This window comes from Salvelinus alpinus, chromosome 28, assembly GCF_045679555.1.
Source record: "Salvelinus alpinus chromosome 28, SLU_Salpinus.1, whole genome shotgun sequence".
In the NCBI taxonomy this organism is placed as follows: domain Eukaryota; kingdom Metazoa; phylum Chordata; class Actinopteri; order Salmoniformes; family Salmonidae; genus Salvelinus; species Salvelinus alpinus.
Window position 1 is genome coordinate 43057808 of NC_092113.1, and position 25717 is coordinate 43083524.

General features: G+C 42.3%; 1 protein-coding gene across 3 annotated transcripts in view; it reads left to right on the plus strand.

Annotated features, from left to right (window-relative positions):
• The window catches only part of LOC139557907 (IQ motif and SEC7 domain-containing protein 1-like), a 295692-nt gene that overhangs the window by 256108 nt on the left and 13867 nt on the right, over positions 1 to 25717 (plus strand). For all 3 annotated transcript variants that reach the window (XM_071373240.1, XM_071373241.1, XM_071373242.1), the window contains 6 exons: positions 3857 to 4018; positions 4713 to 4835; positions 5782 to 5948; positions 6251 to 6390; positions 14985 to 15110; positions 21378 to 21477. In XM_071373240.1, coding sequence (XP_071229341.1) covers positions 3857 to 4018; positions 4713 to 4835; positions 5782 to 5948; positions 6251 to 6390; positions 14985 to 15110; positions 21378 to 21477 — 818 coding nt within the window. The remainder of the gene's footprint in view (positions 1 to 3856; positions 4019 to 4712; positions 4836 to 5781; positions 5949 to 6250; positions 6391 to 14984; positions 15111 to 21377; positions 21478 to 25717) is intronic.

Consider the following 25717-nt stretch of genomic DNA (forward strand, 5'->3'; position numbering starts at 1 on the left):
TAAATACTGGAGGCTGAGACAGGAGGGGTCAGGAGACACTGTGGCCCCATCCGATGATACCCCCGGACAGGACCTTCCTAACTTAGTTGCCGGAGAGGAAGGAAACTGCTCATTGATTTCACCATCAGTGCACTATACAGTAATCCTGTATTCAACTGTGGTGATCCATGCAGTGTAAAAAAAAAGGAAAAATATGTTTTGAGTTTAAATGTTTTTCGGTGGCTACAACTAGAGATGCAGGTGTCATTTGGTTTGAAACGCAAATGGCTTTGCTAGCTAGCTAGCTATGTTGAACTTAAACGACTTATCCACAGTTTGTATATCTCCTTAGTTGTCAATCAAATGTATTTGGCACCAATAAAATGGGCGGGCAGGCAAGTTCCCATTCAGTTGTCAAAACGTGGGTTGGGACAAACATGCATTGGCAGGCAAGTTGCAGAAGGACGAGCAGGCTACAATTCCCCATCATTTATCAGCACAATTTTGACTGCCAACTAGCTGAAAAAATTTGAGAGGGTTTATTTAATGTTTGCTCATTAGATTTTAGCTCATCTTGCTCTTGGCTAGCATTAGTTGTTTATTTTGTTGATGTGTTGAGGCAACTGAGGAAGAGAGAGCCTACCTTTTCATGGTTGTTTGATCAGTAGGTCTGTGATGTTCCCAAATCTAAGAGGACTTGATCTAAAGTCACACTGTTGCTACTTACTTCCTGTAAACACACAGTCCAGTTCATAGTGAATGATGACAGGTCCTACTTCCTGTTAACACACAGTCCAGTTCATAGTGAATGATGACAGGTCCTACTGCCTGTAAACACACAGTCCAGTTCATAGTGAATGATGGCAGGTCCTACTGCCTGTAAACACACAGTCCAGTTCATAGTGAATGATGACAGGTCCTACTTCCTGTAAACACAGTCCAGTTCAAAGTGAATGGTGGCAGGTCCTTGTGGCAAATTGCTTACTTGCATATAAGCCTACTGTAGCTCTGATTGGCTATAGTGCACCGGTCTGCGTAGACTCCGGTTCTGGACGAGACAGATGTCTTTAATCGGTTTTATTTACTGCAGTGTCTATTAATTGTCTAAACGCACGGCTGCTTTCCCGCTCTATATTTCTATAGAATTTTCACAAATGCCTTACTCTATGTCATTCTGTAAACATTCTATGAATTTATGAAAACGTGAACATGTGTACTGTAAGTGCTCGCATGTTAGAAAAAAAGTTTAATATTCTTCTGCCCGCAGAAAATGTAAAAAAAAAAAAAATGGTGTCATATTCTTATATGAGCAGATTTTAATAAGATTTAATGATGCTAAAATACCGTCAGTTCCACTTGAAGTCACTTTGAATAAAAGTGTCTGTTAACCTCTTAGAGGTAGACTGAAATGATATCGCCACATGCAGCGCTACACAGATATTACGATGTGCGAGATGTCAGACTTTGCTCTCGCAACAGTCACACACAGTATCTGTGCATGTACACGAGTTCGCTTCACGCTCTTACAATGCGGTACAGCGCCGGGACCGATACAGCGGGAGACGTTGAGCATCACTCTTCAAAGCTCTTAGTTGTTGTGGAACTTGACCCACACTATGCTGTTTACTTTTTGCATCTATGTCATATCGCTGAGTCTACCTGTAAGTGGTATATATTTTATAATAATTCTCCCTCTGTGTCTCTCCTCTCTCTGTGTCTCTCCCTCTCTGTGTCTCTCCCTCTCTGTGTCTCTCCCTCTCTGTGTCTCTCCTCTCTGTGTCTCTCCCTCTCTGCGTCTCTCCCTCTCTGTGTCTCTCCTCTCTGTGTCTCTCCCTCTCTGCGTCTCTCCCTCTCTGTGTCTCTCCTCTCTGTGTCTCTCCCTCTCTGTGTCTCTCCCTCTCTGTGTCTCTCTCTCTCTGTGTCTCTCCCTCTCTGTGTCTCTCCCTCTCTGTGTCTCTCCTCTCTGTGTCTCTCCCTCTCTGCGTCTCTCCCTCTCTGTGTCTCTCCCTCTCTGTGTCTCTCTCTCTCTGTGTCTCTCCCTCTCTGTGTCTCTCCCTCTCTGTTTCTCTCCCTCTCTGTGTCTCTCCCTCTCTGTGTCTCTCCCTCTCTGTGTCTCTCCCTCTCTGTGTCTATCCCTCTCTGTGTCTCTCCTCTCTCTGTGTCTCTCCCTCTCTGTTTCTCTCCCTCTGTTTCTCTCCCTCTCTGTGTCTCTCTCCCTCTGTTTCTCCCCCTCTCTGTGTCTCTCCCTCTCTGTGTCTCTCCCTCTCTGTGTCTCTCCCTCTCTGTGTCTCTCCCTCTCTGTGTCTCTCCCTCTCTGTGTCTCTCCCTCTCTGTGTCTCTCCCTCTCTGTGTCTCTCCCTCTCTGTGTCTCTCCCTCTCTGTGTCTCTCCCTCTCTGCGTCTCTCCCTCTCTGTGTCTCTCCCTCTCTGCGTCTCTCCTCTCTCTGTGTCTCTCCCTCTCTGTGTCTCTCCCTCTCTGTGTCTCTCCCTCTCTGTGTCTCTCCCTCTCTGCGTCTCTCCCTCTCTGTTTCTCTCCCTCTCTGTTTCTCTCCCTCTCTGTGTCTCTCCCTCTCTGCGTCTCTCCCTCTCTGCGTCTCTCCCTCTGTTTCTCTCCCTCTCTGTGTCTCTCCCTCTCTGTGTCTCTCCCTCTCTGTGTCTCTCCCTCTCTCTGTCTCTCCCTCTCTGTGTCTCTCCCTCTCTGCGTCTCTCCCTCTCTCTGTCTCTCCCTCTCTGTGTCTCTCCCTCTCTGCGTCTCTCCCTCTCTGTGTCTCTCCCTCTCTGCGTCTCTCCCTCTCTGTGTATCTCCCTCTCTGTGTCTCTCCCTCTCTGTGTCTCTCCCTCTCTGTGTCTCTCCCTCTCTGTGTCTCTCCCTCTCTGTTTCTCTCCCTCTCTGTGTCTCTCCCTCTCTGTGTCTCTCCCTCTCTGTTTCTCTCCCTCTCTGTTTCTCTCCCTCTCTGTGTCTCTCCCTCTGTTTCTCTCCCTCTCTGTGTCTCTCCCTCTCTGTTTCTCTCCCTCTCTGTTTCTCTCCCTCTCTGTGTCTCTCCCTCTCTGTGTCTCTCCCTCTCTGTGTCTCTCCTTCTGTTTCTCTCCCTCTCTGTGTCTCTCCCTCTCTGTTTCTCTCCCTCTCTGTTTCTCTCCCTCTCTGTGTCTCTCCCTCTCTGTGTCTCTCCCTCTCTGTGTCTCTCCCCCTCTGTGTCTCTCCCTCTCTGTGTCTCTCCCTCTCTGTGTCTCTCCCTCTCTGCGTCTCTCCCTCTCTGTGTCTCTCCCTCTCTGTGTCTCTCCCCCTCTGTGTCTCTCCCTCTCTGTGTCTCTCCCTCTCTGTGTCTCTCCCTCTCTGCGTCTCTCCCTCTCTGTGTCTCTCCCTCTCTGTGTCTCTCCCTCTCTGTGTCTCTCTGTGTCTCTCCCTCTCTGTGTCTCTCCCTCTCTGTTTCTCTCCCTCCCTGTGTCTCTCCCTCTCTGTTTCTCTCCCTCTCTGTGTCTCTCCCTCTCTGTGTCTCTCCCTCTCTGTGTCTCTCCCTCTCTGTGTCTCTCCCTCTCTGTGTCTCTCCCTCTCTGTTTCTCTCCCTCTCTGTGTCTCTCCCTCTCTGTGTCTCTCCCTCTCTGTGTCTCTCCCTCTCTGTGTCTCTCCCTCTCTGTGTCTCTCCCTCTCTGTGTCTCTCCCTCTCTGTTTCTCTCCCTCTCTGTGTCTCTCCCTCTCTGTGTCTCTCCCTCTCTGCGTCTCTCCCTCTCTGCGTCTCTCCCTCTCTGTGTCTCTCCCTCTCTGTGTCTCTCCCTCTCTGTGTCTCTCCCTCTCTGTGTCTCTCCCTCTCTGTGTCTCTCCCTCTCTGCGTCTCTCCCTCTCTGCGTCTCTCCCTCTCTGTGTCTCTCCCTCGATGCAGGAAGCCAGAGAAGGGTATACAGTACCTGATAGAGAGAGGCTTCGTATCGGACACACCGGTAGGCATCGCCCGCTTCATCCTGGAGAGGAAAGGACTGAGTAGACAGATGATAGGAGAGTTCCTGGGCTGCAGACAGAAACAGTTCAACAAGGACGTACTGGAGTGAGTGGATAATCAATAGATTCTTAGGTGTTTTGGATTCTCTACAATGAGAATGACCTACAAACTGAAGAGTATTATTTGACTGACTGATACAATTATTGATTGAATGATACTTCTACATTGAACATAAAGAACATTATATGTATAGAAATTTCACTTTATTATTATTAAATATATTTTTTGATTGATCCTTTCTAATCTCTCTCTCATCCTTTACCTCTAATCTTTCTCCTCTCTCTTCTCCCTTTTCAGGTTTAAGTTTAGGGTTTAATCCTCTCTGACTCTCTCCTCTCTCTTCTTCCTGTCCAGGTTTAAGTTTAGGGTTAGGGTTTAATCCTCTCTCCTCTCTCTTCTCCCTGTCCAGGTTTAAGTTTAGGGTTAGGGTTTAATCCTCTCTCCTCTCTCTTCTTCCTGTCCAGGTTTAAGTTTAGGGTTAGGGTTTAATCCTCTCTCCTCTCTCTTCTCCCTGTCCAGGTTTAAGTTTAGGGTTAGGGTTTAATCCTCTCTCCTCTCTCTTCTCCCTGTCCAGGTTTAAGTTTAGGGTTAGGGTTTAATCCTCTCTCCTCTCTCTTCTTCCTGTCCAGGTTTAAGTTTAGGGTTAGGGTTTAATCCTCTCTCCTCTCTCTTCTCCCTGTCCAGGTTTAAGTTTAGGGTTAGGGTTTAATCCTCTCTCCTCTCTCTTCTCCCTGTCCAGTTGTGTGGTAGATGAGTTGGACTTCTCAGGGATGGACCTGGATGATGCCCTCAGGAAGTTCCAGGCTCAGATTAAAGTCCAGGGGGAGGCCCAGAAGGTGGAGAGACTGATCGAGGCCTTCAGGTGAGAATATAGTTAAAACAACAACAAACAACACAGGAACTGTAGTATATGGCCTATATACCATGTGTAAGGGCTGTTCTAAAGCAAGAGGCAACGCAAAGTATACAGCCTGAACACAACCCCTAGCTGTGCTATATTGGTGATATACCACAAACCCCCAAGGTGCCTTATTGCTATTATAAACTGGTTACTAACATAATTAGACCAGTAAACATATATATTTTTTGTCATACCCATAGAATACGGTCTGATATACCACGGCTTTCAGCCAATCAGCAATCAGGCCTTCAGATACTTGGACTTAATTACTTTATGTACTGGCTTTATGGACTTTTTATACTGACTAGTGGACATACTTTTATCCTGGGGGACATACAGACTATTTTGTACCGGACTTTTTAAGCCACGGCTGCACTTTTTGTACCAGGACTTGCAGCCTTTTCTACCGACTTCTGGACTTATTGTGCTAATTTATGGACTTCTATTTGCTAACTTATGGAATTATGCGCTAACTTATAGACTTATTCACAATAGTATTGTTGGTTAAGGGCTTGTAAGTAAACATTTCACTGCTGTATATGGAGCATGTGACAAAAAACTTTGATTTGATTTGATGTCCTAGCTTATGGACTTCTGTCCTGATTTATGGACTTCTGTCCTGACTTATGGACTTCTGTCCTGACTTATGGACTTCTGTCCTGATTTATGGACTTCTGTCCTGACTTATGGACTTCTGTCCTGACTTATGGACTTCTGTCCTGACTTATGGACTTCTGTGCGTTTTCTATGTTATACTGTATTGACATTTTAGTTTTGGATATATCTGACTTATATCTCTCTCTCTCTCCCTCTATCTCTTCTCTCTACCTCGCTCTCTCTCTTTCGCTCCCTCTCTTTCTCCCTCTCTTTCTCTCCCTCTCATTCTTTCTGTCTCCCCCCAATCCAGTCAGCGGTACTGTGTGTGTAACCCGGTGCTGATCCGACAGTTCCAGAACCCTGACACCATCTTCATCCTGGCTTTTGCCATCATCCTTCTCAACACAGACATGTACTCTCCCAACGTCAAGCCAGAGAAGAAGATGAAGCTGGAGGACTTCGTCAAGAACCTCAGAGGTGAGGAGGATTCTGGTGGCTGACTGTTTTTGAGACGGCTGTTTGGATTATTTCTCTACCTGACGTAATGAGGAGACATGTTTTTTTTTACCAGTTTATTCTGGACTCCTCAAAACAAACATCTATTTATCTCCATTTATTTGCCCTCTATCTGTTGTTATCTCAGTTATCTCTATTCCTCTTTATCTCTCCCTTTTTCTTCCCACATTATTTGGATGGAATCTGTATGGTAACGTTTGTATGTCCCTTCTTCTTCTCTCTTTACTAACACACTTTCCCATATGGATGTTAATGTTTCCCAGGAGTGGATAATGGTCAGGACATACCCAGAGACCTGTTAGTAGGAATCTACCATCGGATAGAGAAGTGGGAGCTACGCACCAACGATGACCACGTGTCTCAAGTACAGGCTGTGGAGAGGGTGGTAGTGGGCAAGAAGCCCGTAAGTCTGCATACAGTATTAATGTCTACTATGGTCATTGCCTGCTCAGACTCAGAATATACACTACATGACCAAAAGTATGTGGACACCTGATTGTCGAACATCTCCTTCCAATATCATGGGCATTAATATGGAGTTGGTCCCCCTTTGCTGCTATAACAGCTTCCACTCTTCTGGGAAGGCTTTCCACTAGATGTAGGAACATTGCTGCTATAACAGCCTCCACTCTTCTGGGAAGGCTTTCCACTAGATGTTGGAACATTGCTGCTATAACAGCCTCCACTCTTCTGGGAAGACTTTCCACTAGATGTTGGAACATTGCTGCTATAACAGCCTCCACTCTTCTGGGAAGACTTTCCACTAGATGTTGGAACATTGCTGCTATAACAGCCTCCACTCTTCTGGGAAGGCTTTCCACTAGATGTTGGAACACTGCTGCTATAACAGCCTCCACTCTTCTGGGAAGGCTTTCCACTAGATGTTGGAACATTGCTGCTATAACAGCCTCCACTCTTCTGGGAAGACTTTCCACTAGATGTTGGAACACTGCTGCTATAACAGCCTCCACTCTTCTGGGAAGGCTTTCCACTAGATGTTGGAACATTGCTGCTATAACAGCCTCCACTCTTCTGGGAAGACTTTCCACTAGATGTTGGAACATTGCTGCTATAACAGCCTCCACTCTTCTGGGAAGACTTTCCACTAGATGTTGGAACATTGCTGCTATAACAGCCTCCACTCTTCTGGGAAGGCTTTCCACTAGATGTTGGAATATTGCTGCTATAACAGCCTCCACTCTTCTGGGAAGACTTTCCACTAGATGTTGGAATATTGCTGCTATAACAGCCTCCACTCTTCTGGGAAGACTTTCCACTAGATGTTGGAACATTGCTGCGGAGACTTGCTTCCATTCAGCCACAAGAGCATTAGTGAGGTCGGGCACTGATGTTGGGTGATTAGGCCTGGCTTGCGGTCGGCGTTCCAATTCATCTGTTCGATGGGGTTGAGGTCAGGGATTGTGCAGACCAATAAAGTTCTTCCACCTTTGTGCGCGGGGCATTGTCATGCTGAAACAGGAAACAGTCTTCCCGAAACTGTTGACACAAAGGTGGAAGTACAGAATCATCTAGAATGTCATTGTATACTGTAGCATTAAGATTTCCCTTCACTGGAACTAAGGGGCCCGAACCATGAAAAACAGCCCCAGACCATTATTCCTCCTCCACCAAACTTTACAGTTCGCACTATGCATTGGGGCAGGTAGCGTTCCCCTGGCATACGCCAAACCCAGATTTATCTGTAGGATTGCCAGATGGTGAAGCGTGATTCATCACTCCAGAGAACGCTTTTCTACTGCTCCAATGGCGGCGAGCTTTACACCACTCCAGACGACACTTGTTATTGCACATGGTGATCTTAGGCTTGTGTGCTGCTGCTCAGCCATGGAAACCCATTTCATGAAGCTCCCGACAAACAGTTCTTGTGCTGACGTTGCTTCCAGAGGCAGTTTAGAAAATCGGTATTGAGTGTTGCAAACAAGGACAGATGATTTTTACGCGTTACGTGCTCCAGCACTCAGCGGTCTCGTTCTGTGAGCTTGTGTGGTCTACCACTTCACGGCTGAGCCGTTGTTACTCCTAGATGTTTCCACTTCTCAATAAACAGCACTTATAGTTGGCCGGGGCAGCTCACCTGTTGGAAAGGTGGCATCCTATCACGGTGCCACGTTGAAAGTCACTGAGCTCTTCATTATATGACCATCCTACTACCAATGTTTGTCTATGGAGATTGCATGGCTGTGTGCTTGATTTTATACACCTGTCAGCAATGGGTGTGGCTAAAATAGCCAAATCTACTAATTTGAAGGGGTGTCCACATACTTTTGTATATATATTGTATATCATTGTTTTTATTTCACCGTAGTCCCCACACCCCCTCAATGATCATGCTGCTGATCCCCCTATGTTCATTGTGTATATATAGTGTAAGTTAAGTAGGTTATAAAATATAAGAATATAAGTGAAATATATTTTTTATAAAGTTATATTATAAATATAAGAAAATACGTTAGATCCAGGCTGTTTCACAACCGTCCGTGATTTGGAGTCCCATAGGGTGGCGCACAATTGGCCATGCATTGTCCGGGTTTGGCCAGGGTAGGCCGTCATTGTAAATAAGAATTTGTTCTTAACCTCTAATTCCTCCCAAACCCGGATCCGGGAGCACCCCCCACAGTAAAAAAGCTGACTAGCATAGCCTAGCATAGCGTCACAAGTAAATACTAGCATCTAAATATCATTAAATCACAAGTCCAAGACACCAGATGAAAGATACACATCTTGTGAATCCAGCCATCATTTCTGATTTTTAAAATATTTTACAGGGAAGACACAATATGTAAATCTATTAGCTAACCACGTTAGCAAAAGACACCACTTTTTTTACTCCACCAGTTTTTTACTCCATCAGTAGCCATCACTAATTCGACCAAATAAAGATATAAATAGCCACTAACCAAGAAACAACTTCATAAGATGACAGTCTGATAACATATTTATTGTATAGCATATGTTTTTTTAGAAAAATTTGCATATTTCAGGTATAAATCACAGTTCTACATTGCAGCTGCAATCTGAAATAGTGCCGAAGCTGCCAGAATAATTACAGAGACCAACGTCAAATACCTAATTACTCATCTTAAAACATTTCTGAAAAATACACAGCGTACAGCAAATGAAAGCCCAACATCTTGTGAATCCAGCCAATATGTCAGATTTGTTAAGTGTTTTACAGCGAAAACACAATATAGCATTATATTAGCTTAGCACAATAGCCAGAAACACAAGCAATTTACCAGCACAGGTTAGCGATCGTAACAATACAGCAAAAGATATATAATTTTTGACTAACCTTGATATACTTCGTCAGATGACAGTCCTGTAACATCATATTACACAATGCATATAGGTTTTGTTCGAAAATGTGCATATTTAGCAGCACAAATCGTGGTTATACAATGTGATCAGTGGCAACAGGTCATGCATTCTGGCCGGCGCCATCTTGGAAAGGCACCTAAGTTTACGATTATTTATCGATTAGATTGACAAAAAAATACAGGTTGGACAGCAAATGAAAGATGCATTAGTTATTAATGCAACCGCTGAGTTAGATTTTTAAAATTAACGTTACTAGACATACAGTGTGCGTTACAGCCAGACTAGTGCCGCAATAATGGCGGACAAATCCGTTTACATTTTTCCACATAAATACGGAATAACATCATAAATAGCTCTTACTTTTGGACGAGCTTCCATCAGAATCTTGGGCAAGGTGTCCTTTGTCCAAAATAATCGTTGCTTGGTTGTAAAACGTCGTCTTCAACTTCGGAATTAGCAGCTAACAATAGCTATGTGGCCACAACATGCCCAAATCCCCGAAACGCAATACTAAGGAAATTCCGAAAATAGCAATATACTCGCATAAACTGATATAACTCGGTTTAAAATAACTTTGTTATGATGTTTCTAACACCTATATCGAATTAAATTACAGACGGATATAGCTAAGGCCGATAACTGAGCGTTTCAAAATGCCATCCTGAGATCTTGCTTTGCGCAATGACGAACGACGAAAAGAGAGCTCCCTTCGTTCCTTGGCCTTTTATAAGCTCTGAGAACTACGTAGACACTCCATTCCACTTCTCATTGGTTACTGACATCCAGGGGAAGGCGGGTGCAGTTCATGTCGACCCATAGGATACATACAGAGCTTTAAACTGATCTGAGAACAGAGCCTCGTTTTCAGACCTTCGCAGTTCCTGTCATGAATTTCGCTGCAGAAAGAGTTCTGGTTCACCCACAGACATAATTCAAACGGTTTTAGAAACTAGAGATTGTTTTCTATCCAATAGTACTAATAATATGCATATTGTACGAGCAAGAATTGAGTACGAGGCAGTTTAATTTGGGAACGATAAATGTCCAAGTTAAAACAGCACCCCCTGTAGTGTCAAGAGGTTTAACTGACTTGCTTAAAAAAATACTTTAGACAATATATGTTACTTCTGAAATTAATGGAAAGAAAACTCTCTCCTGTGGGGAAAACAGCCAATATTCAGTAGACAACAGCCCATATTCTGTAGACAACAGCCCATTTTCATTAGAAAACAGCCCAAATTCAGTAGAAAACAGCCCATATTCAGTAGAAAACAGCCAATATTCAGTAGAAAACAGCCAATATTCAGTAGAACACAGCCCATATTCAGTAGACAACAGCCCATATTCAGTAGACAACAGCCCATATTCAGTAGACAACAGCCCATATTCATTAGAAAACAGCCCATATTCAGTAGAAAACAGCCAATATCCAGTAGAAAACAGCCAATATTCAGTAGAAAACAGCCAATATTCAGTAGACAACAGCCCATATTCATTAGAAAACAGCCCATATTCAGTAGAAAACAGCCCATATTCAGTAGAAAACAGCCCATATTCAGATGATAACAGCCCATATTCAGTAGAAAACAGCCCATATTCAGTAGAAAACAGCCCATATTCAGTAGAAAACAGCCCAAATTCAGTAGAAAACAGCCCATATTCAGTAGAAAACAGCCCATATTCAGTAGAAAACAGTCCATATTCAGATGATAACAGCCCATATTCAGTAGAAAACAGCCCATATTCAGTAGAAAACAGCCCATATTCAGTAGAAAACAGTCCATATTCAGTAGAAAACAGCCCATATTCAGATGAAAACAGCCCATATTCAGATGAAAACAGCCCATATTCAGTAGAAAACAGCCCATATTCAGTTGAAAACAGCCCATATTCAGTAGAACACAGCCCATATTCAGTAGAAAACAGCACATATTCAGTAGAACACAGCCCATATTCAGTAGAAAACAGCCCATATTCAGTAGAAAACAGCCCACATTCAGCAGAAAACAGCCCATATTCAGTAGAAAACAGCCCACATTCAGCAGAAAACAGCCCATATTCAGTAGAAAACAGCCCATATTCAGTAGAAAACAGTCCATATTCAGTAGAAAACAGCCCATATTCAGATGAAAACAGCCCATATTCAGATGAAAACAGCCCATATTCAGTAGAAAACAGCCCATATTCAGTTGAAAACAGCCCATATTCAGTAGAAAACAGCACATATTCAGTAGAACACAGCCCATATTCAGTAGAAAACAGCCCATATTCAGTAGAAAACAGCCCACATTCAGCAGAAAACAGCCCATATTCAGTAGAAAACAGCCCATATTCAGTAGAAAACAGCCTCTATTCAGATGAAAACAGCCCATATTCAGATGAAAACAGCCCATATTCAGATGAAAACAGCCCATATTCAGTAGAAAACAGCCCATATTCAGATGAAAACAGCCCATATTCAGTAGAAAACTGCCCATATTCAGTAGAAAACAGCCAATATTCAGTAGAAAACAGCCCATATTCAGTAGAAAACAGCCCATATTCAGTAGAAAACAGCCCATATTCAGATGAAAACAGCCCATATTCAGTAGAAAACAGCCCATATTCAGATGAAAACAGCCCATATTCAGTAGAAAACAGCACATATTCAGCAGAAAACAGCCCATATTCAGATGATAACAGCCCATATTCAGATGAAAACAGCCCATATTCAGTAGAAAACAGCCCATATTCAGTAGAAAACAGCCCATATTCAGTAGAAAACAGCCCATATTCATTAGAAAACAGCCCATATTCATTAGAAAACAGCCCATATTCATTAGAAAACAGCCCATATTCAGTTGAACACAGCCCATATTCAGTAGAAAACAGCCCATATTCAGTAGAAAACAGCCCATATTCAGATGAAAACAGCCCATATTCAGATGGAAACAGCCCATATTCAGTAGAAAACAGCCCATATTCAGATGAAAACAGCCCATATTCAGTAGAAAACTGCCCATATTCAGTAGAAAACAGCCCATATTCAGTAGAAAACAGCCCATATTCAGATGAAAACAGACCATATTCAGCAGAAAACAGCCCATATTCAGATGAAAACAGCCCATATTCAGATGATAACAGCCCATATTCAGATGAAAACAGCCCATATTCAGTAGAAAACAGCCCATATTCAGTAGAAAACAGCCCATATTCATTAGAAAACAGCCCATATTCATTAGAAAACAGCCCATATTCAGTAGAAAACAGCCCATATTCAGCAGAAAACAGCCCATATTCAGATGAAAACAGCCCATATTCAGATGATAACAGCCCATATTCAGATGAAAACAGCCCATATTCAGTAGAAAACAGCCCATATTCAGTAGAAAACAGCCCATATTCATTAGAAAACAGCCCATATTCATTAGAAAACAGCCCATATTCAGTAGAAAACAGCCCATATTCAGTAGAAAACAGCCCATATTCAGATGAAAACAGCCCATATTCAGTAGAAAACAGCCCATATTCAGATGAAAACAGCCCATATTCAGTAGAAAACAGCCCATATTCAGCAGAAAACAGCCCATATTCAGATAGAAAACAGCCCATATTCAGATAGAAAACAGCCCATATTCAGTAGAAAACAGCCCATATTCAGTATGAAAACAGCCCATATTCAGTAGAAAACAGCCCATATTCAGATGAAAACAGCCCATATTCAGTAGAAAACAGCCCATATTCAGTAGAAAACAGCCCATATTCAGTAGAAAACAGCCCATATCCAGTAGAAAACAGCCCATATTCATTAGAAAACAGCCCATATTCATTAGAAAACAGCCCATATTCAGTTGAACACAGCCCATGTTCAGTAGAAAACAGCCCATATTCAGTAGAAAACAGCCCATATTCAGTAGAATACAGCCCATATTCAGTAGAAAACAGCCCATATTCAGTAGAAAACAGCCCATATTCAGATGAAAACAGCCCATATTCAGATGAAAACAGCCCATATTCAGTAGAAAACAGCCCATATTCAGATGAAAACAGCCCATATTCAGATGAAAACAGCCCATATTCAGATGAAAACAGCCCATATTCAGATGAAAACAGCCCATATTCAGATGAAAACAGCCAATATTCAGATGAAAACAGCCCATATTCAGTAGAAAACAGCCCATATTCAGATGAAAAAAGCCCATATTCAGTAGAAAACAGCCCATATTCAGTAGAAAACAGCCCATATTCAGTGGACAACAGCCCATATTCAGTAGAAAACAGCCCATATTCAGTAGAAAACAGCCCATATTAAGATGAAAACAGCCCATATTCAGTAGAAAACAGCCCATATTCAGATGAAAACAGCCCATATTCAGTAGAAAACAGCCCATATTCAGATGAAAACAGCCCATATTCAGTAGAAAACAGCCCATATTCAGATGAACACAGCCCATATTCAGATGAACACAGCCCATATTCAGATGAACACAGCCCATATTCAGTAGAAAACAGCCCATATTCAGTAGAAAACAGCCCATATTCAGTAGAAAACAGCCAATATTCAGATGAAAACAGCCCATATTCAGTAGAAAACAACCCATATTCAGATGAAAACAGCCCATATTCAGTAGAAAACAGACCATATTCAGTAGAAAACAGCCAATATCCAGTAGAAAACAGCCCATATTCAGTAGAACACAGCCCATATTCAGTAGAAAACAGACCATATTCAGTAGAAAACAGCCAATATCCAGTAGAAAACAGCCCATATTCAGATGAACACAGCCCATATTCAGTAGAAAACAGCCCATATTCAGTAGAAAACCGCCCATATTCATTAGAAAACAGCCCATATTCAGTAGAAAACAGCCCATATTCAGATGAAAACAGCCCATATTCAGATGAAAACAGCCCATTTTCATTAGAAAACAGCCCATATTCAGTAGAACACAGCCCATATTCAGTAGAAAACAGCCCATATTCAGTAGAAAACAGCCCATATTCAGTAGAAAACAGCCCATATTCAGATGAAAACAGCCCATATTCAGATGAAAACAGCCCATATTCAGTATGAAAACAGCCCATATTCAGTAGAAAACAGCCCATATTCAGTATGAACACAGCCCATATTCAGTATGAAAACAGCCCATATTCAGTATGAAAACAGCCCATATTCAGATAGAAAACAGCCCATATTCAGTAGAAAACAGCCCATATTCAGATAGAAAACAGCCCATATTCAGATAGAACACAGCCCATATTCAGATAGAACACAGCCCATATTCAGTATGAAAACAGACCATATTCAGATGATAACAGCCCATATTCAGGAGAGACATATTCGACCTGATATACAGTATGTAATCTTTGAATATGTAATCTTTGAATATGCGGTGTGTCGAGGTGTTGCTGCCAGGTTCTGTCTGCCAGGTTCTGTCTGCCAGGTTCTGTCTGCCAGGTTCTGTCTGCCAGGTTCTGTCTGCCAGGTTCTGTCTGCCAGGTTCTGTCTGCCAGGTTCTGTCTGCCAGGTTCTGTCTGCCAGGTTCTGTCTGCCAGGTTCTGTCTGCCAGGTTCTGTCTGCCAGGTTCTGTCTGCCAGGTTCTGTCTGCCAGGTTCTGTCTGCCAGGTTCTGTCTGCCAGGTTCTGTCTCTGTGAATAGTAATAATAATTTGTGTGTAGGTGCTCTCGCTGCCACACCGCAGATTGGTGTGTTGTTGTCAGCTGTACGAGGTGCCTGATCCTAACAGAAGCCAGAGGACTGGAGTCCACCAGAGAGAAGTCTTCCTCTTCAACGACCTGCTCGTGGTAAGACTCACCTGTGTGCCCTGAGAGTGTTATATCTGTACCATATAGACTCACCTGTGTGCTCTGAGAGTGTTATATCTGTACCATAGAGACTCACCTGTGTGCCCTGAGAGTGTTATATCTGTACCATAGAGACTCACCTGTGTGCTCTGAGAGTGTTATATCTGTACCATATAGACTCACCTGTGTGCTCTGAGAGTGTTATATCTGTACCATAGAGACTCACCTGTGTGCTCTGAGAGTGTTATATCTGTACCATATAGACTCACCTGTGTGCTCTGAGAGTGTTATGTCTGTACCATATAGACTCACCTGTGTGCTCTGAGAGTGTTATATCTGTACCATATAGACTCACCTGTGTGCTCTGAGAGTGTTATATCTGTACCATATAGACTCACCTGTGTGCTCTGAGAGTGTTATATCTGTACCATATAGACTCACCTGTGTGCTCTGAGAGTGTTATATCTGTACCATATAGACTCACCTGTGTGCTCTGAGAGTGTTATATCTGTACCATATAGACTCACCTGTGTGCTCTGAGAGTGTTATGTCTGTACCATATAGACTCACCTGTGTGCTCTGAGAGTGTTATATCTGTACCATATAGACTCACCTGTGTGCCCTGAGAGTGTTATATCTGTACCATAGAGACTCACCTGTGTGCTCTGAGAGTGTTATATCTGTACCATAGAGACTCACCTGTGTGCTCTGAGAGTGTTATATCTGTACCATAGAGACTCACCTGTGTGCTCTGAGAGTGTTATATCTGTACCATAGAGACTCACCTGTGTGCTCTGAGAGTGTTATATCTGTACCATAGAGACTCACCTGTGTGCTCTGAGAGTGTTATATCTGTACCATAGAGACTCACCTGTGTGCCCTGAGAGTGTTATATCTGTACCATATAGACTCACCTGTGTGCCCTGAGAGTGTTATATCTGTACCATAGAGACTCACCTGTGTGCTCTGAGAGTGTTATATCTGTACCATAGAGACTCACCTGTGTGCTCTGAGAGTGTTATATCTGTACCATAGAGACTCACCTGTGTGCTCTGAGAGTGTTATATCTGTACCATATAGACTCACCTGTGTGCCCTGAGAGTGTTATATCTGTACCATAGAGACTCACCTGTGTGCTCTGAGAGTGTTATATCTGTACCATAGAGACTCACCTGTGTGCTCTGAGAGTGTTATATCTGTACCATAGAGACTCACCTGTGTGCTCTGAGAGTGTTATATCTGTACCATAGAGACTCACCTGTGTGCTCTGAGAGTGTTATATCTGTACCATAGAGACTCACCTGTGTGCTCTGAGAGTGTTATGTCTGTACCCTACAGATCTGAGTCATAAACATATCAAACATGTTCTGTTCGCCTGAGTTAAAACAATGGTCTGAGAATAGTACTGGAATAGTATTGGAATAGTCTCGAAATAGTCCTGGAATAGTATTGGAATAGTATTGGAGTAGTACTGGAATAGTATTGGAATAGTCTCAAAATAGTACTGGAATAGTATTGGAATAGTCTCAAAATAGTACTGGAATAGTATTGGAATAGTCTCAAAATAGTCCTGGAATAGTCTCGAAATAGTCCTGGAATAGTATTGGAATAGTCTCGAAATAGTACTGGAATAGTATTGGAATAGTATTGGAATAGTACTGGAATAGTATTGGAATAGTCTCAAAATAGTACTGGAATAGTATTGGAATAGTCTCAAAATAGTCCTGGAATAGTATTGGAATAGTATTGGAATAGTACTGGAATAGTATTGGAATAGTATTGGAATAGTACTGGAATAGTATTGGAATAGTATTGGAATAGTACTGGAATAGTATTGGAATAGTCTCGAAATAGTCCTGGAATAGTATTGGAATAGTATTGGAATAGTACTGGAATAGTATTGGAATAGTACTGGAATAGTATTGGAATAGTCTCGAAATAGTCCTGGAATAGTATTGGAATAGTATTGGAGTAGTACTGGAATAGTATTGGAATAGTCTCAAAATAGTACTGGAATAGTATTGGAATAGTCTCAAAATAGTACTGGAATAGTATTGGAATAGTCTCAAAATAGTCCTGGAATAGACTCGAAATAGTCCTGGAATAGTATTGGAATAGTCTCGAAATAGTACTGGAATAGTATTGGAATAGTATTGGAATAGTACTGGAATAGTATTGGAATAGTCTCAAAATAGTACTGGAATAGTATTGGAATAGTCTCAAAATAGTCCTGGAATAGTATTGGAATAGTATTGGAATAGTACTGGAATAGTATTGGAATAGTATTGGAATAGTACTGGAATAGTATTGGAATAGTATTGGAATAGTACTGGAATAGTATTGGAATAGTATTGGAATAGTCTCGAAATAGTCCTGGAATAGTATTGGAATAGTATTGGAATAGTACTGGAATAGTATTGGAATAGTACTGGAATAGTATTGGAATAGTCTCGAAATAGTCCTGGAATAGTATTGGAATAGTATTGGAATAGTACTGGAATAGTATTGGAATAGTCTCAAAATAGTACTGGAATAGTATTGGAATAGTCTCAAAATAGTACTGGAATAGTATTGGAATAGTCTCAAAATAGTCCTGGAATAGTCTCGAAATAGTCCTGGAATAGTATTGGAATAGTCTCGAAATAGTACTGGAATAGTATTGGAATAGTATTGGAATAGTACTGGAATAGTATTGGAATAGTCTCAAAATAGTACTGGAATAGTATTGGAATAGTCTCAAAATAGTCCTGGAATAGTCTCGAAATAGTCCTGGAATAGTATTGGAATAGTCTCGAAATAGTACTGGAATAGTATTGGAATAGTCTCGAAATAGTCCTGGAATCGTATTGGAATAGTCTCGGAATAGTCCTGGAATGGTATTGGAATAGTCTCGAAATAGTCATGGAATAGTCCTGGAATAGACCTGGAAATGACCTGGAATAGCCCTGCAATAGCCCTGGAATAGACCTGGATTAGCACAGGAATAGACCTGGAATAGCCCTGGAATAGCCCTGCAATAGACCTGGAATAGCCCTGGAATAGCACAGGAATAGACCTGGAATAGCCCTGGAATAGACCTGGAATAGACCTGGAATAGTCCTGGAATAGCCTTGGAATAGCCCCGGAATAGACCCGGAATAGCGCTGGAATAGTCTCGGAATAGTGTCGGAATAGTAATGGAATATTCTCGAAAAACTCCTGGAATAGACCTGGAATAGACCTGGAATAGTCTCGTAATAGTACCAGAGTCATCACAAAAGCCCAGATTCCAAGCTATATCAAGCACAGTGTTTCCACGGTCACGCCCTCTGGCCTATATCAAGCACAGTGTTTCCACGGTCACACCCTCTGGCCTATATCAAGCACAGTGTTTCCACGGTCACGCCCTCTGGCCTATATCAAGCACAGTCAAATCAAATCAAAGTTTATTTGTCACGTGCGCCAAATACAACAGGTGTAGACCTTGCAGTGAAATGCTTACTTACAGGCTCTAACCAATAGTGTGAAAAAGGTGTGTGTGTGTAGGTAAGTAAAGAAATTAAACAACAGTAAAAAGACATTTGAAAAAAGAGTAGCAAGGCTATATACAGACACCTGTTAGTCAGGCTTATTGGGGTAGTATGTACATGTAGATATGGTTAAAGTGACTATGCATATATGATGAACAGAGAGTAGCAGTAGCGTAAAAAGAGTGGTTGGCGGGTGGTGGGTGGGACACAATGCAGATGGCCCGGTTAGCCAATGTGCGGGAGCACTGGTTGATCGGGCCAATTGAGGTAGTATGTACATGAATGTATAGTTAAAGTGACTATGCATATAAGATAAACAGAGAGTAGCAGCAGCGTAAAAGAGAGGTTGGGGGGGCACACAATGCAAATAGTCCGGGTAGCCATTTGATTACCTGTTCAGGAGTCATGGCATGGGGGTAAAAACTGTTGAGAAACCTTTTTTGTCCAAGACTTGGCACTCCGGTACCGCTTGCCATGCGGTAGTAGAGAACACAGTCTATGACTTTGGTGGCTGGGGTCTTTGACAATTTTTAGGGCTTTCCTCTGACACCGCCTGGTGTAGTGGTCCTGGATGGCAGGCAGCTTTGCCCCAGTGATGTACTGGGCCGTACACACTACCCTCTGTAGTGCCTTGCGGTTAGAGGCCGAGCAGTTGCCTTACCAGGCAGTGATGCAATCAATCAGGATGCTCTCGATGTTGCAGCTGTAGAACCTTTTGAGGATCTCAGGACCCATGCCAAATCTTTTTAGTTTCCTGAGGGGGAATAGGATTTATCGTGCCCTCTTCGCAACTGTCTTGGTGTGTTTGGACCATTCTAGTTTGTTGTTGATGTGGTCACCAAGGAATTTGAAGCTCTCAACCTGCTCCACTACAGCCCCGTCGATGAGAATGTGGGCGTGCTCGGTGCTCCTTTTCCTGTAGTCCACAATCATCTCCTTAGTCTTGGTTACGTTGAGGGATAGGTTGTTATTCTGGCGCCACCCGGCCAGATCTCTGACCTCCTCCCTATAGGCTGTCTCGTCGTTGTCTGTGATCAGGCCTACCACTGTTGTGTCGTCTGCAAACGTAATGATGGTGTTGGAGTCGTGCCTGTCCATGCAGTCGTGGGTGAACAGGGAGTACAGGAGGTGACTGAGCATGCACCCTTGGGGAGCTCAAGTGTTGAGGATCAGCGTGGCACATGTGTTGTTGCCTACCCTCACCACCTGGGGGGCGGCCCGTCAGGAAGTGCAGGATCCAGTTGCAGAGGGAGGTGTTTAGTCCCAGGTTCCTTAGCTTAGTGATGAGCTTTGAGGGTACTATGGTGTTGAACGCTGAGCTGTAGTCAATGAATAGCATTCTCACATAAGTGTTCCTTTTGTCCAGGTGAGAAAGGGCAGTGTTGAGTGCAATAGAGATTGCATCATCTGTGGATCTGTTTGGGCGGTGTGCAAATTGGAGTGGGTCTAGGGTTTCTGGGATAATGGTGTTGATGTGAGTCATGACCAGCCTTTCAAAGCACTTCATGGCTACAGATGTGAGTGCTATGGGTCGGTAGTTATTTAAGCAGGTTACCTTGGTGTTCTTGGGCACAGGGACTATGATGGTCTGCTTGAAGCATGTTGGTATTACAGACTCAATCAGGGACATGTTGAAAATGTCAGTGAAGACACTTGCCAGTTGGTCAGCACATGCCCGGAGCACATGTCCTGGTAATCCGTCTGGCCCTGCAGCCTTGTGTATGTTGACCTGTTTAAAGGTCTTACTCACGTCGGCTACGGAGAGCGTGATCACACAGTCATCCGGAACAGCTGATGCTCTCATGCATATCTCAGTGTTGCTTGCCTCGAAGCGAGCATAGAAGTGATTTAGCTCGTCTGGTAGGCTCGTGTCACTGGGCAGCTCGCAGCTGTGCTTCCCTTTGTAGTCTGTAATAGTTTGCAAGCCCTGCCACATCCGACGAGCGTCGGAGCCGGGTGGAGTATGATTCAATCTTAGCCCTGTATTGACGCTTTGCCTGTTTGATGGTTCGTCGCAGGGCATAGCGGGATTTCTTGTAAGCTTCCGGGTTAGAGTCCCGCACCTTGAAAGCAGCAGCTCTACCCTTTAGCTCAGTGCGAATGTTGCCTGTAATCCATGGCTTCTGGTTGGGGTATGTACGTACAGTCACTGTGGGGACGACGTCCTCAATGCACTTATTGATAAAGCCAGTGACTAATGTGGTGTGCTCCTCAATGTCATCGGAAGAATCCCGGAACATGTTCCAGTCTGTGATCGCAAACAGTCCTGTAGTTTAGCATCTGCTTCATCTGACCATTTTTTTATAGACCGAGTCACTGGTACTTCCTGCTTTAATTTTTGCTTGCAATCAGGAATCAGGAGGATAGAGTTGTGGTCAGATTTACCAAATGGGGGGTGAGGGAGAGCTTTGTACGCGTCTCTGTGTGTGGAGTACAGGTGATCTATAATTTTTTCCCCTCTGGTTGCACATTTAAATAGAGATTTGGTAGAACTGATTTAAGTTTCCATGGTCACGCCTTCTGGCCTGCATCAATGACAGTGTTTCCACGGTCACGCCCTCTGGCCTATATGAAAGCACAGTGTTTCCACGGTCACGCCCTCTGGCCTATATGAAAGCACAGTGTTTCCAGGGTCACGCCCTCAGGCCTATATCAAATCACAGTGTTTCCACAGTCACGCCCTCTGGTCTGCAGAGCACATCAGAATGGACGGGCAGGTAAACATAAAGAGACGTGTCATCCCTCTTCTCCCCTATAGATAACCAAGATTTTCCAGAAGAGGAAGACCTCTGTGACATACAGTTTCAGACAGTCCTTCTCCCTGGTCGAGATGCAGGTTCACATGTTCCAGAACCAGCGTAAGTATCCGAGTATCTGAGTGTGTGTGTATGTGTGTGTGTGTGTGTGTGTGTGTATTTGTATGTGTGTCTGTGTGTGACGGGTTGAGATGCAGGTCCACATGTTCCAATGCTACGTCCTGATTCTCCACGTCTATCTATCTATATCTATCTATCTATCTATATCTATATATCTATCTATATCTATCTATATCTATATCTATCTATCTATCTATCCAAGGGGCTTTATTGGCATGGGAAACATATGTTAACATTCCCAAAGCAAGTGAAGTAGATAATATACATAAATGAAATAAGCAATAAAAATGAACAGTAAACATTACACTCACAGAACCTATCTATCTATCTATCTATCTATAAATACGTCAAAGTATACATTAGTTGATCAGATCACAATAGAGGATGTCATTTTCAACCCTCTTCCTGTTCAATGATGTGAAAGTGAGACAATTGCAATTGTCCTAAGTCCCACTTTGTGTCACCTGACCACACAACAGTAGTGATCAGGTTTAGGGTTTAGTGAATGATTTGTCCCAAATACAAGTTTAAATATTTAGAACTAACGTATTCCTTGTCAACCATTCTGAAACGAACTGCAGCTCTTTGTTAAAACTTCTTCAGGCTGCAAGCCCGAGGTCGGTACACTTATGACAACATCCAGCTCAAGTGCAGGGCGCGAAATTCAAAATATATTTTTTAGAAATATTTAACTTTCACACATTAACCTGTACCACCCCCCGTTCCGCTAGCGGAACTCCTCCCACATTCCACTGAAAAGGCAGAGCGCGAAATTCAAAAAATATTTTTTTAGAAATATTTAACTTTCACACATTAACAAGTCCAATACAGCTAATGAAAGATACACATCTTGTGAATCCAGCCAACATGTCCGATTTTTTAAATGTTTTACAGGGAAAACACAATATATATTTATGTTAGCTCACCAACAAATAGAAAAAAGCACAGACATTTTTCACAGCACAGATAGCAAAATCAAAATCAACCAAACTAACCTAGAACAAACCAAAGAAACCAAGAAACAACTTAATCAGATGACAGTCTTATAACATGTTATACAATAAATCTATGTTTTGTTTGAAAAATGTGCATATTTCAGGTATAAATCATAGTTTACATTGCGGCTACAATCAGAAATTGCACCGAAAGCAGCCAGAATAATTACAGACACCAACGTGACATACCGAAATACTCATCATAAAACATTTCTGAAAAATACATGGTGTATAGCAAATTAAAGACAAAGATCTTGTGAATACAGCCAATATTTCAGATTTTCTAAGTGTTTTACAGCGAAAACACAATATAGCATTATATTAGCTTACTACAATAGCCTACAACACTACCGCATTCATTCATCAAGGCATGTTAGCGATAGCAATAGGCACGTTAGCGTTAGCGAATAAACCAGCAAAAGATATTAAATTTCACTAACCTTCATAAACCTTCCTCAGATGACAGTCCTGTAACATCAGGTTATACATACACTTATGTTTTGTTCGAAAATGTGCATATTTAGAGCTGAAATCCGTGGTTATACAACGTAGCATAACGTAGCATAACGTGCTAACGTAGCATCTTTTTCCCAGAATGTGCAGATATTTCTATTAGACTCTCACCTATTCTGACCAAATAGCTATTCATAAACATTACAAAAAAATACATGTTGTATAGGAAACGACAGATCCATTAGTTCTTAATGCAATCGCAGTGTTAGAATTCTAAAAATATCTTCATTACGACATAAGACTTAGTTATGGTAAGGGAATAACCAAAACCTGAGCGCAAAGCTACTAGAACACAGTTCGACAGATATATGAAATAGCATCACAAAATGGTTCCTACTTTTGCTGATCTTCTAACAGAATGTTGTATAAGGGGTCCTTTGTCCAGAACCGTCTTTGTTTGGATTCAGAATGTCCTCTTTCCCTCTTGAATTAGCAAGCACACTGGCCTTGCGGCGCTAAGCTCTCCAACTTCAACCAAGTCGAACAACGCAACACAACTAACGTCCCGAATAAAGTTAAATAATCTAATGAAACTATATTGAAAAAACATACTTTAGGATGATATTGTAAGATGTATCAAATAAATTCAAAGCCGGAGCTCATATTCGACCATAACGACCGGTTTCCAGTAGGCAATAACAGGTCCCCCGGCGCGCCTTGCAGAAAACAGAAAATGTGGGACACGTTGTTCCAAGATGGTTAATTCAACGTCAGACAGAGATAATCAACTCATTTTTCCTCTCACTTCCTCTTGACATCCGGGTGAAGGCGTATGACGTGCACGTATAGTCATACGTATAATGCCCATTTATAGGCAGACACTTGAACACAGCATCGATTTCAGACTTTCCACTTCCTGGTCAGAAAGTGTGCTGCCAAATGAGCTGTGTTTTACCCACAGACAAAATTCAAAAGTTTTTAGAAACTAGATAGTGTTCTCTATCCAATAGTAATAATAATATGCATATTGATACGAGCAAGAATTGAGTACGAGGCCGTTTAAATTGGATACGATTTTTTCCCAAAGTGAAAACAGCACCCCCTGGTCCTCATCAGGTTAACAAGTCCAATACAGCATTTGAAAGATAAACATCTTGTGAATCCAGCCAACATGTCCGATTTTTTAAATGTTTTACAGCGAAAACACCACGTATATTTATGTTAGCTCACCACCAAATAGAAAAAAGGACAGACATTTTTCACAGCACAGGTAGCATGCACAAAGCCAACCTAACTAACCAAGATCCAACCAAACTAACCAAGAAACAACTTCATCAGATGACAGTCCTATAACATGTTACACAATAAATCTATGTTTTGTTCGAAAAATGTGCATATTTGAGGTATAAATCAGTTTTACATTGATGCTACCATCACAGCTACCGTCAAAAATAACACCGAAGCAACCAGAGTAATTACAGACACCAACGTCAAATATCTAAATACTCATCATAAAACTTTTCTGAAAAATATATGGTGTATAGCAAATTAAAGACGAAGATCTTGTGAATACAGCCAATATTTCCGATTTTTTAAGTGTTTTACAGCGAAAACACAATATAGCGTTATATTAGCTTACCACAATAGCTAAAACACAACAGCATTGATTCAAGGCAAACGGTACCGATAGCACAGTTCGACAGATATATGAAATAGCATCCCAAAACGGGTCCTACTTTTGGTGGTCTTCCATCAGAATGTTGTACAAGGGGTCCGTTGTCCAGAACAGTCTTTGTTTGGGTTTAGAACGACTTCTTTCCCTCTTGAATTAGCAAACGCACTGGCCAAGTAGCGTGAAGCTCTCCATCCTGAACAAAGGGACCTAACGCAACACGCCTAACGTCCCGAAAAAATATTCTAATAAAACTATATTGAAAAAACATACTTTACGATGATATTGTGACATGTATCAAATAAAATCAAAGCCGGAGATAGTATTCGCCTATAACGACGGTTTTCCAGAAGGCGATTCCAGGTTCAACTTCGCGCTTTCGAAAATACAGGAAACGGCGGACCAGTCATTCCAAGAGGATTTATTCCACTTCAGAGCAAGATAATCCACTCATTTCTTCTCTCACTTCCGCTTGACATCCAGGGGAAGGTGTATGACGTGTATGAATATCAATACGTGTCATGCCCATTTATAGGCAAGCTCTTGAACAGAGACCTCCGATTTCAGAAACTCACTTCCTGTCAGGAAGTGGGCTGCAGAAGGAGTTCTGTTTCACTCAGAGAAATAATTCAAACGGTTTTAGAAACTAGAGAGTGTTTTCTATCCAATTGTAATAATAATATGCATATTGTACGAGCAAGAATTGAGTACGAGGCCGTTTGAAATGGGCACATTTTTCCAAGTTAGTCAATACGCCCCCTGCAGCCAGAAGAAGTTAAGTGTTGCAGTCATTTCAGTCACTGTAGTAGCTGACGTGTATAGTGTTGAGTCATCTGCATACATAGACACACTGGCTTTACTCAAAGCCAGTGGCATGTTGTTAGTAAAGATTGAAAAAAGTTAGGGGCCTAGACAGCTGCCCTGAGGAATTCCTGATTTTACCTGGATTTTGTTGGAGAGGCTTCCATTAAAGAACACCGTCTGTGTTCTGTTAGACAGGTAACTATTGATCTACATTATAGCAGGGGGTGTAAAGCCATAACACATAAGTTTTTTTCCATCAGCAGACTACGATCGATAATGTCCAAAGCTGTACAGTATG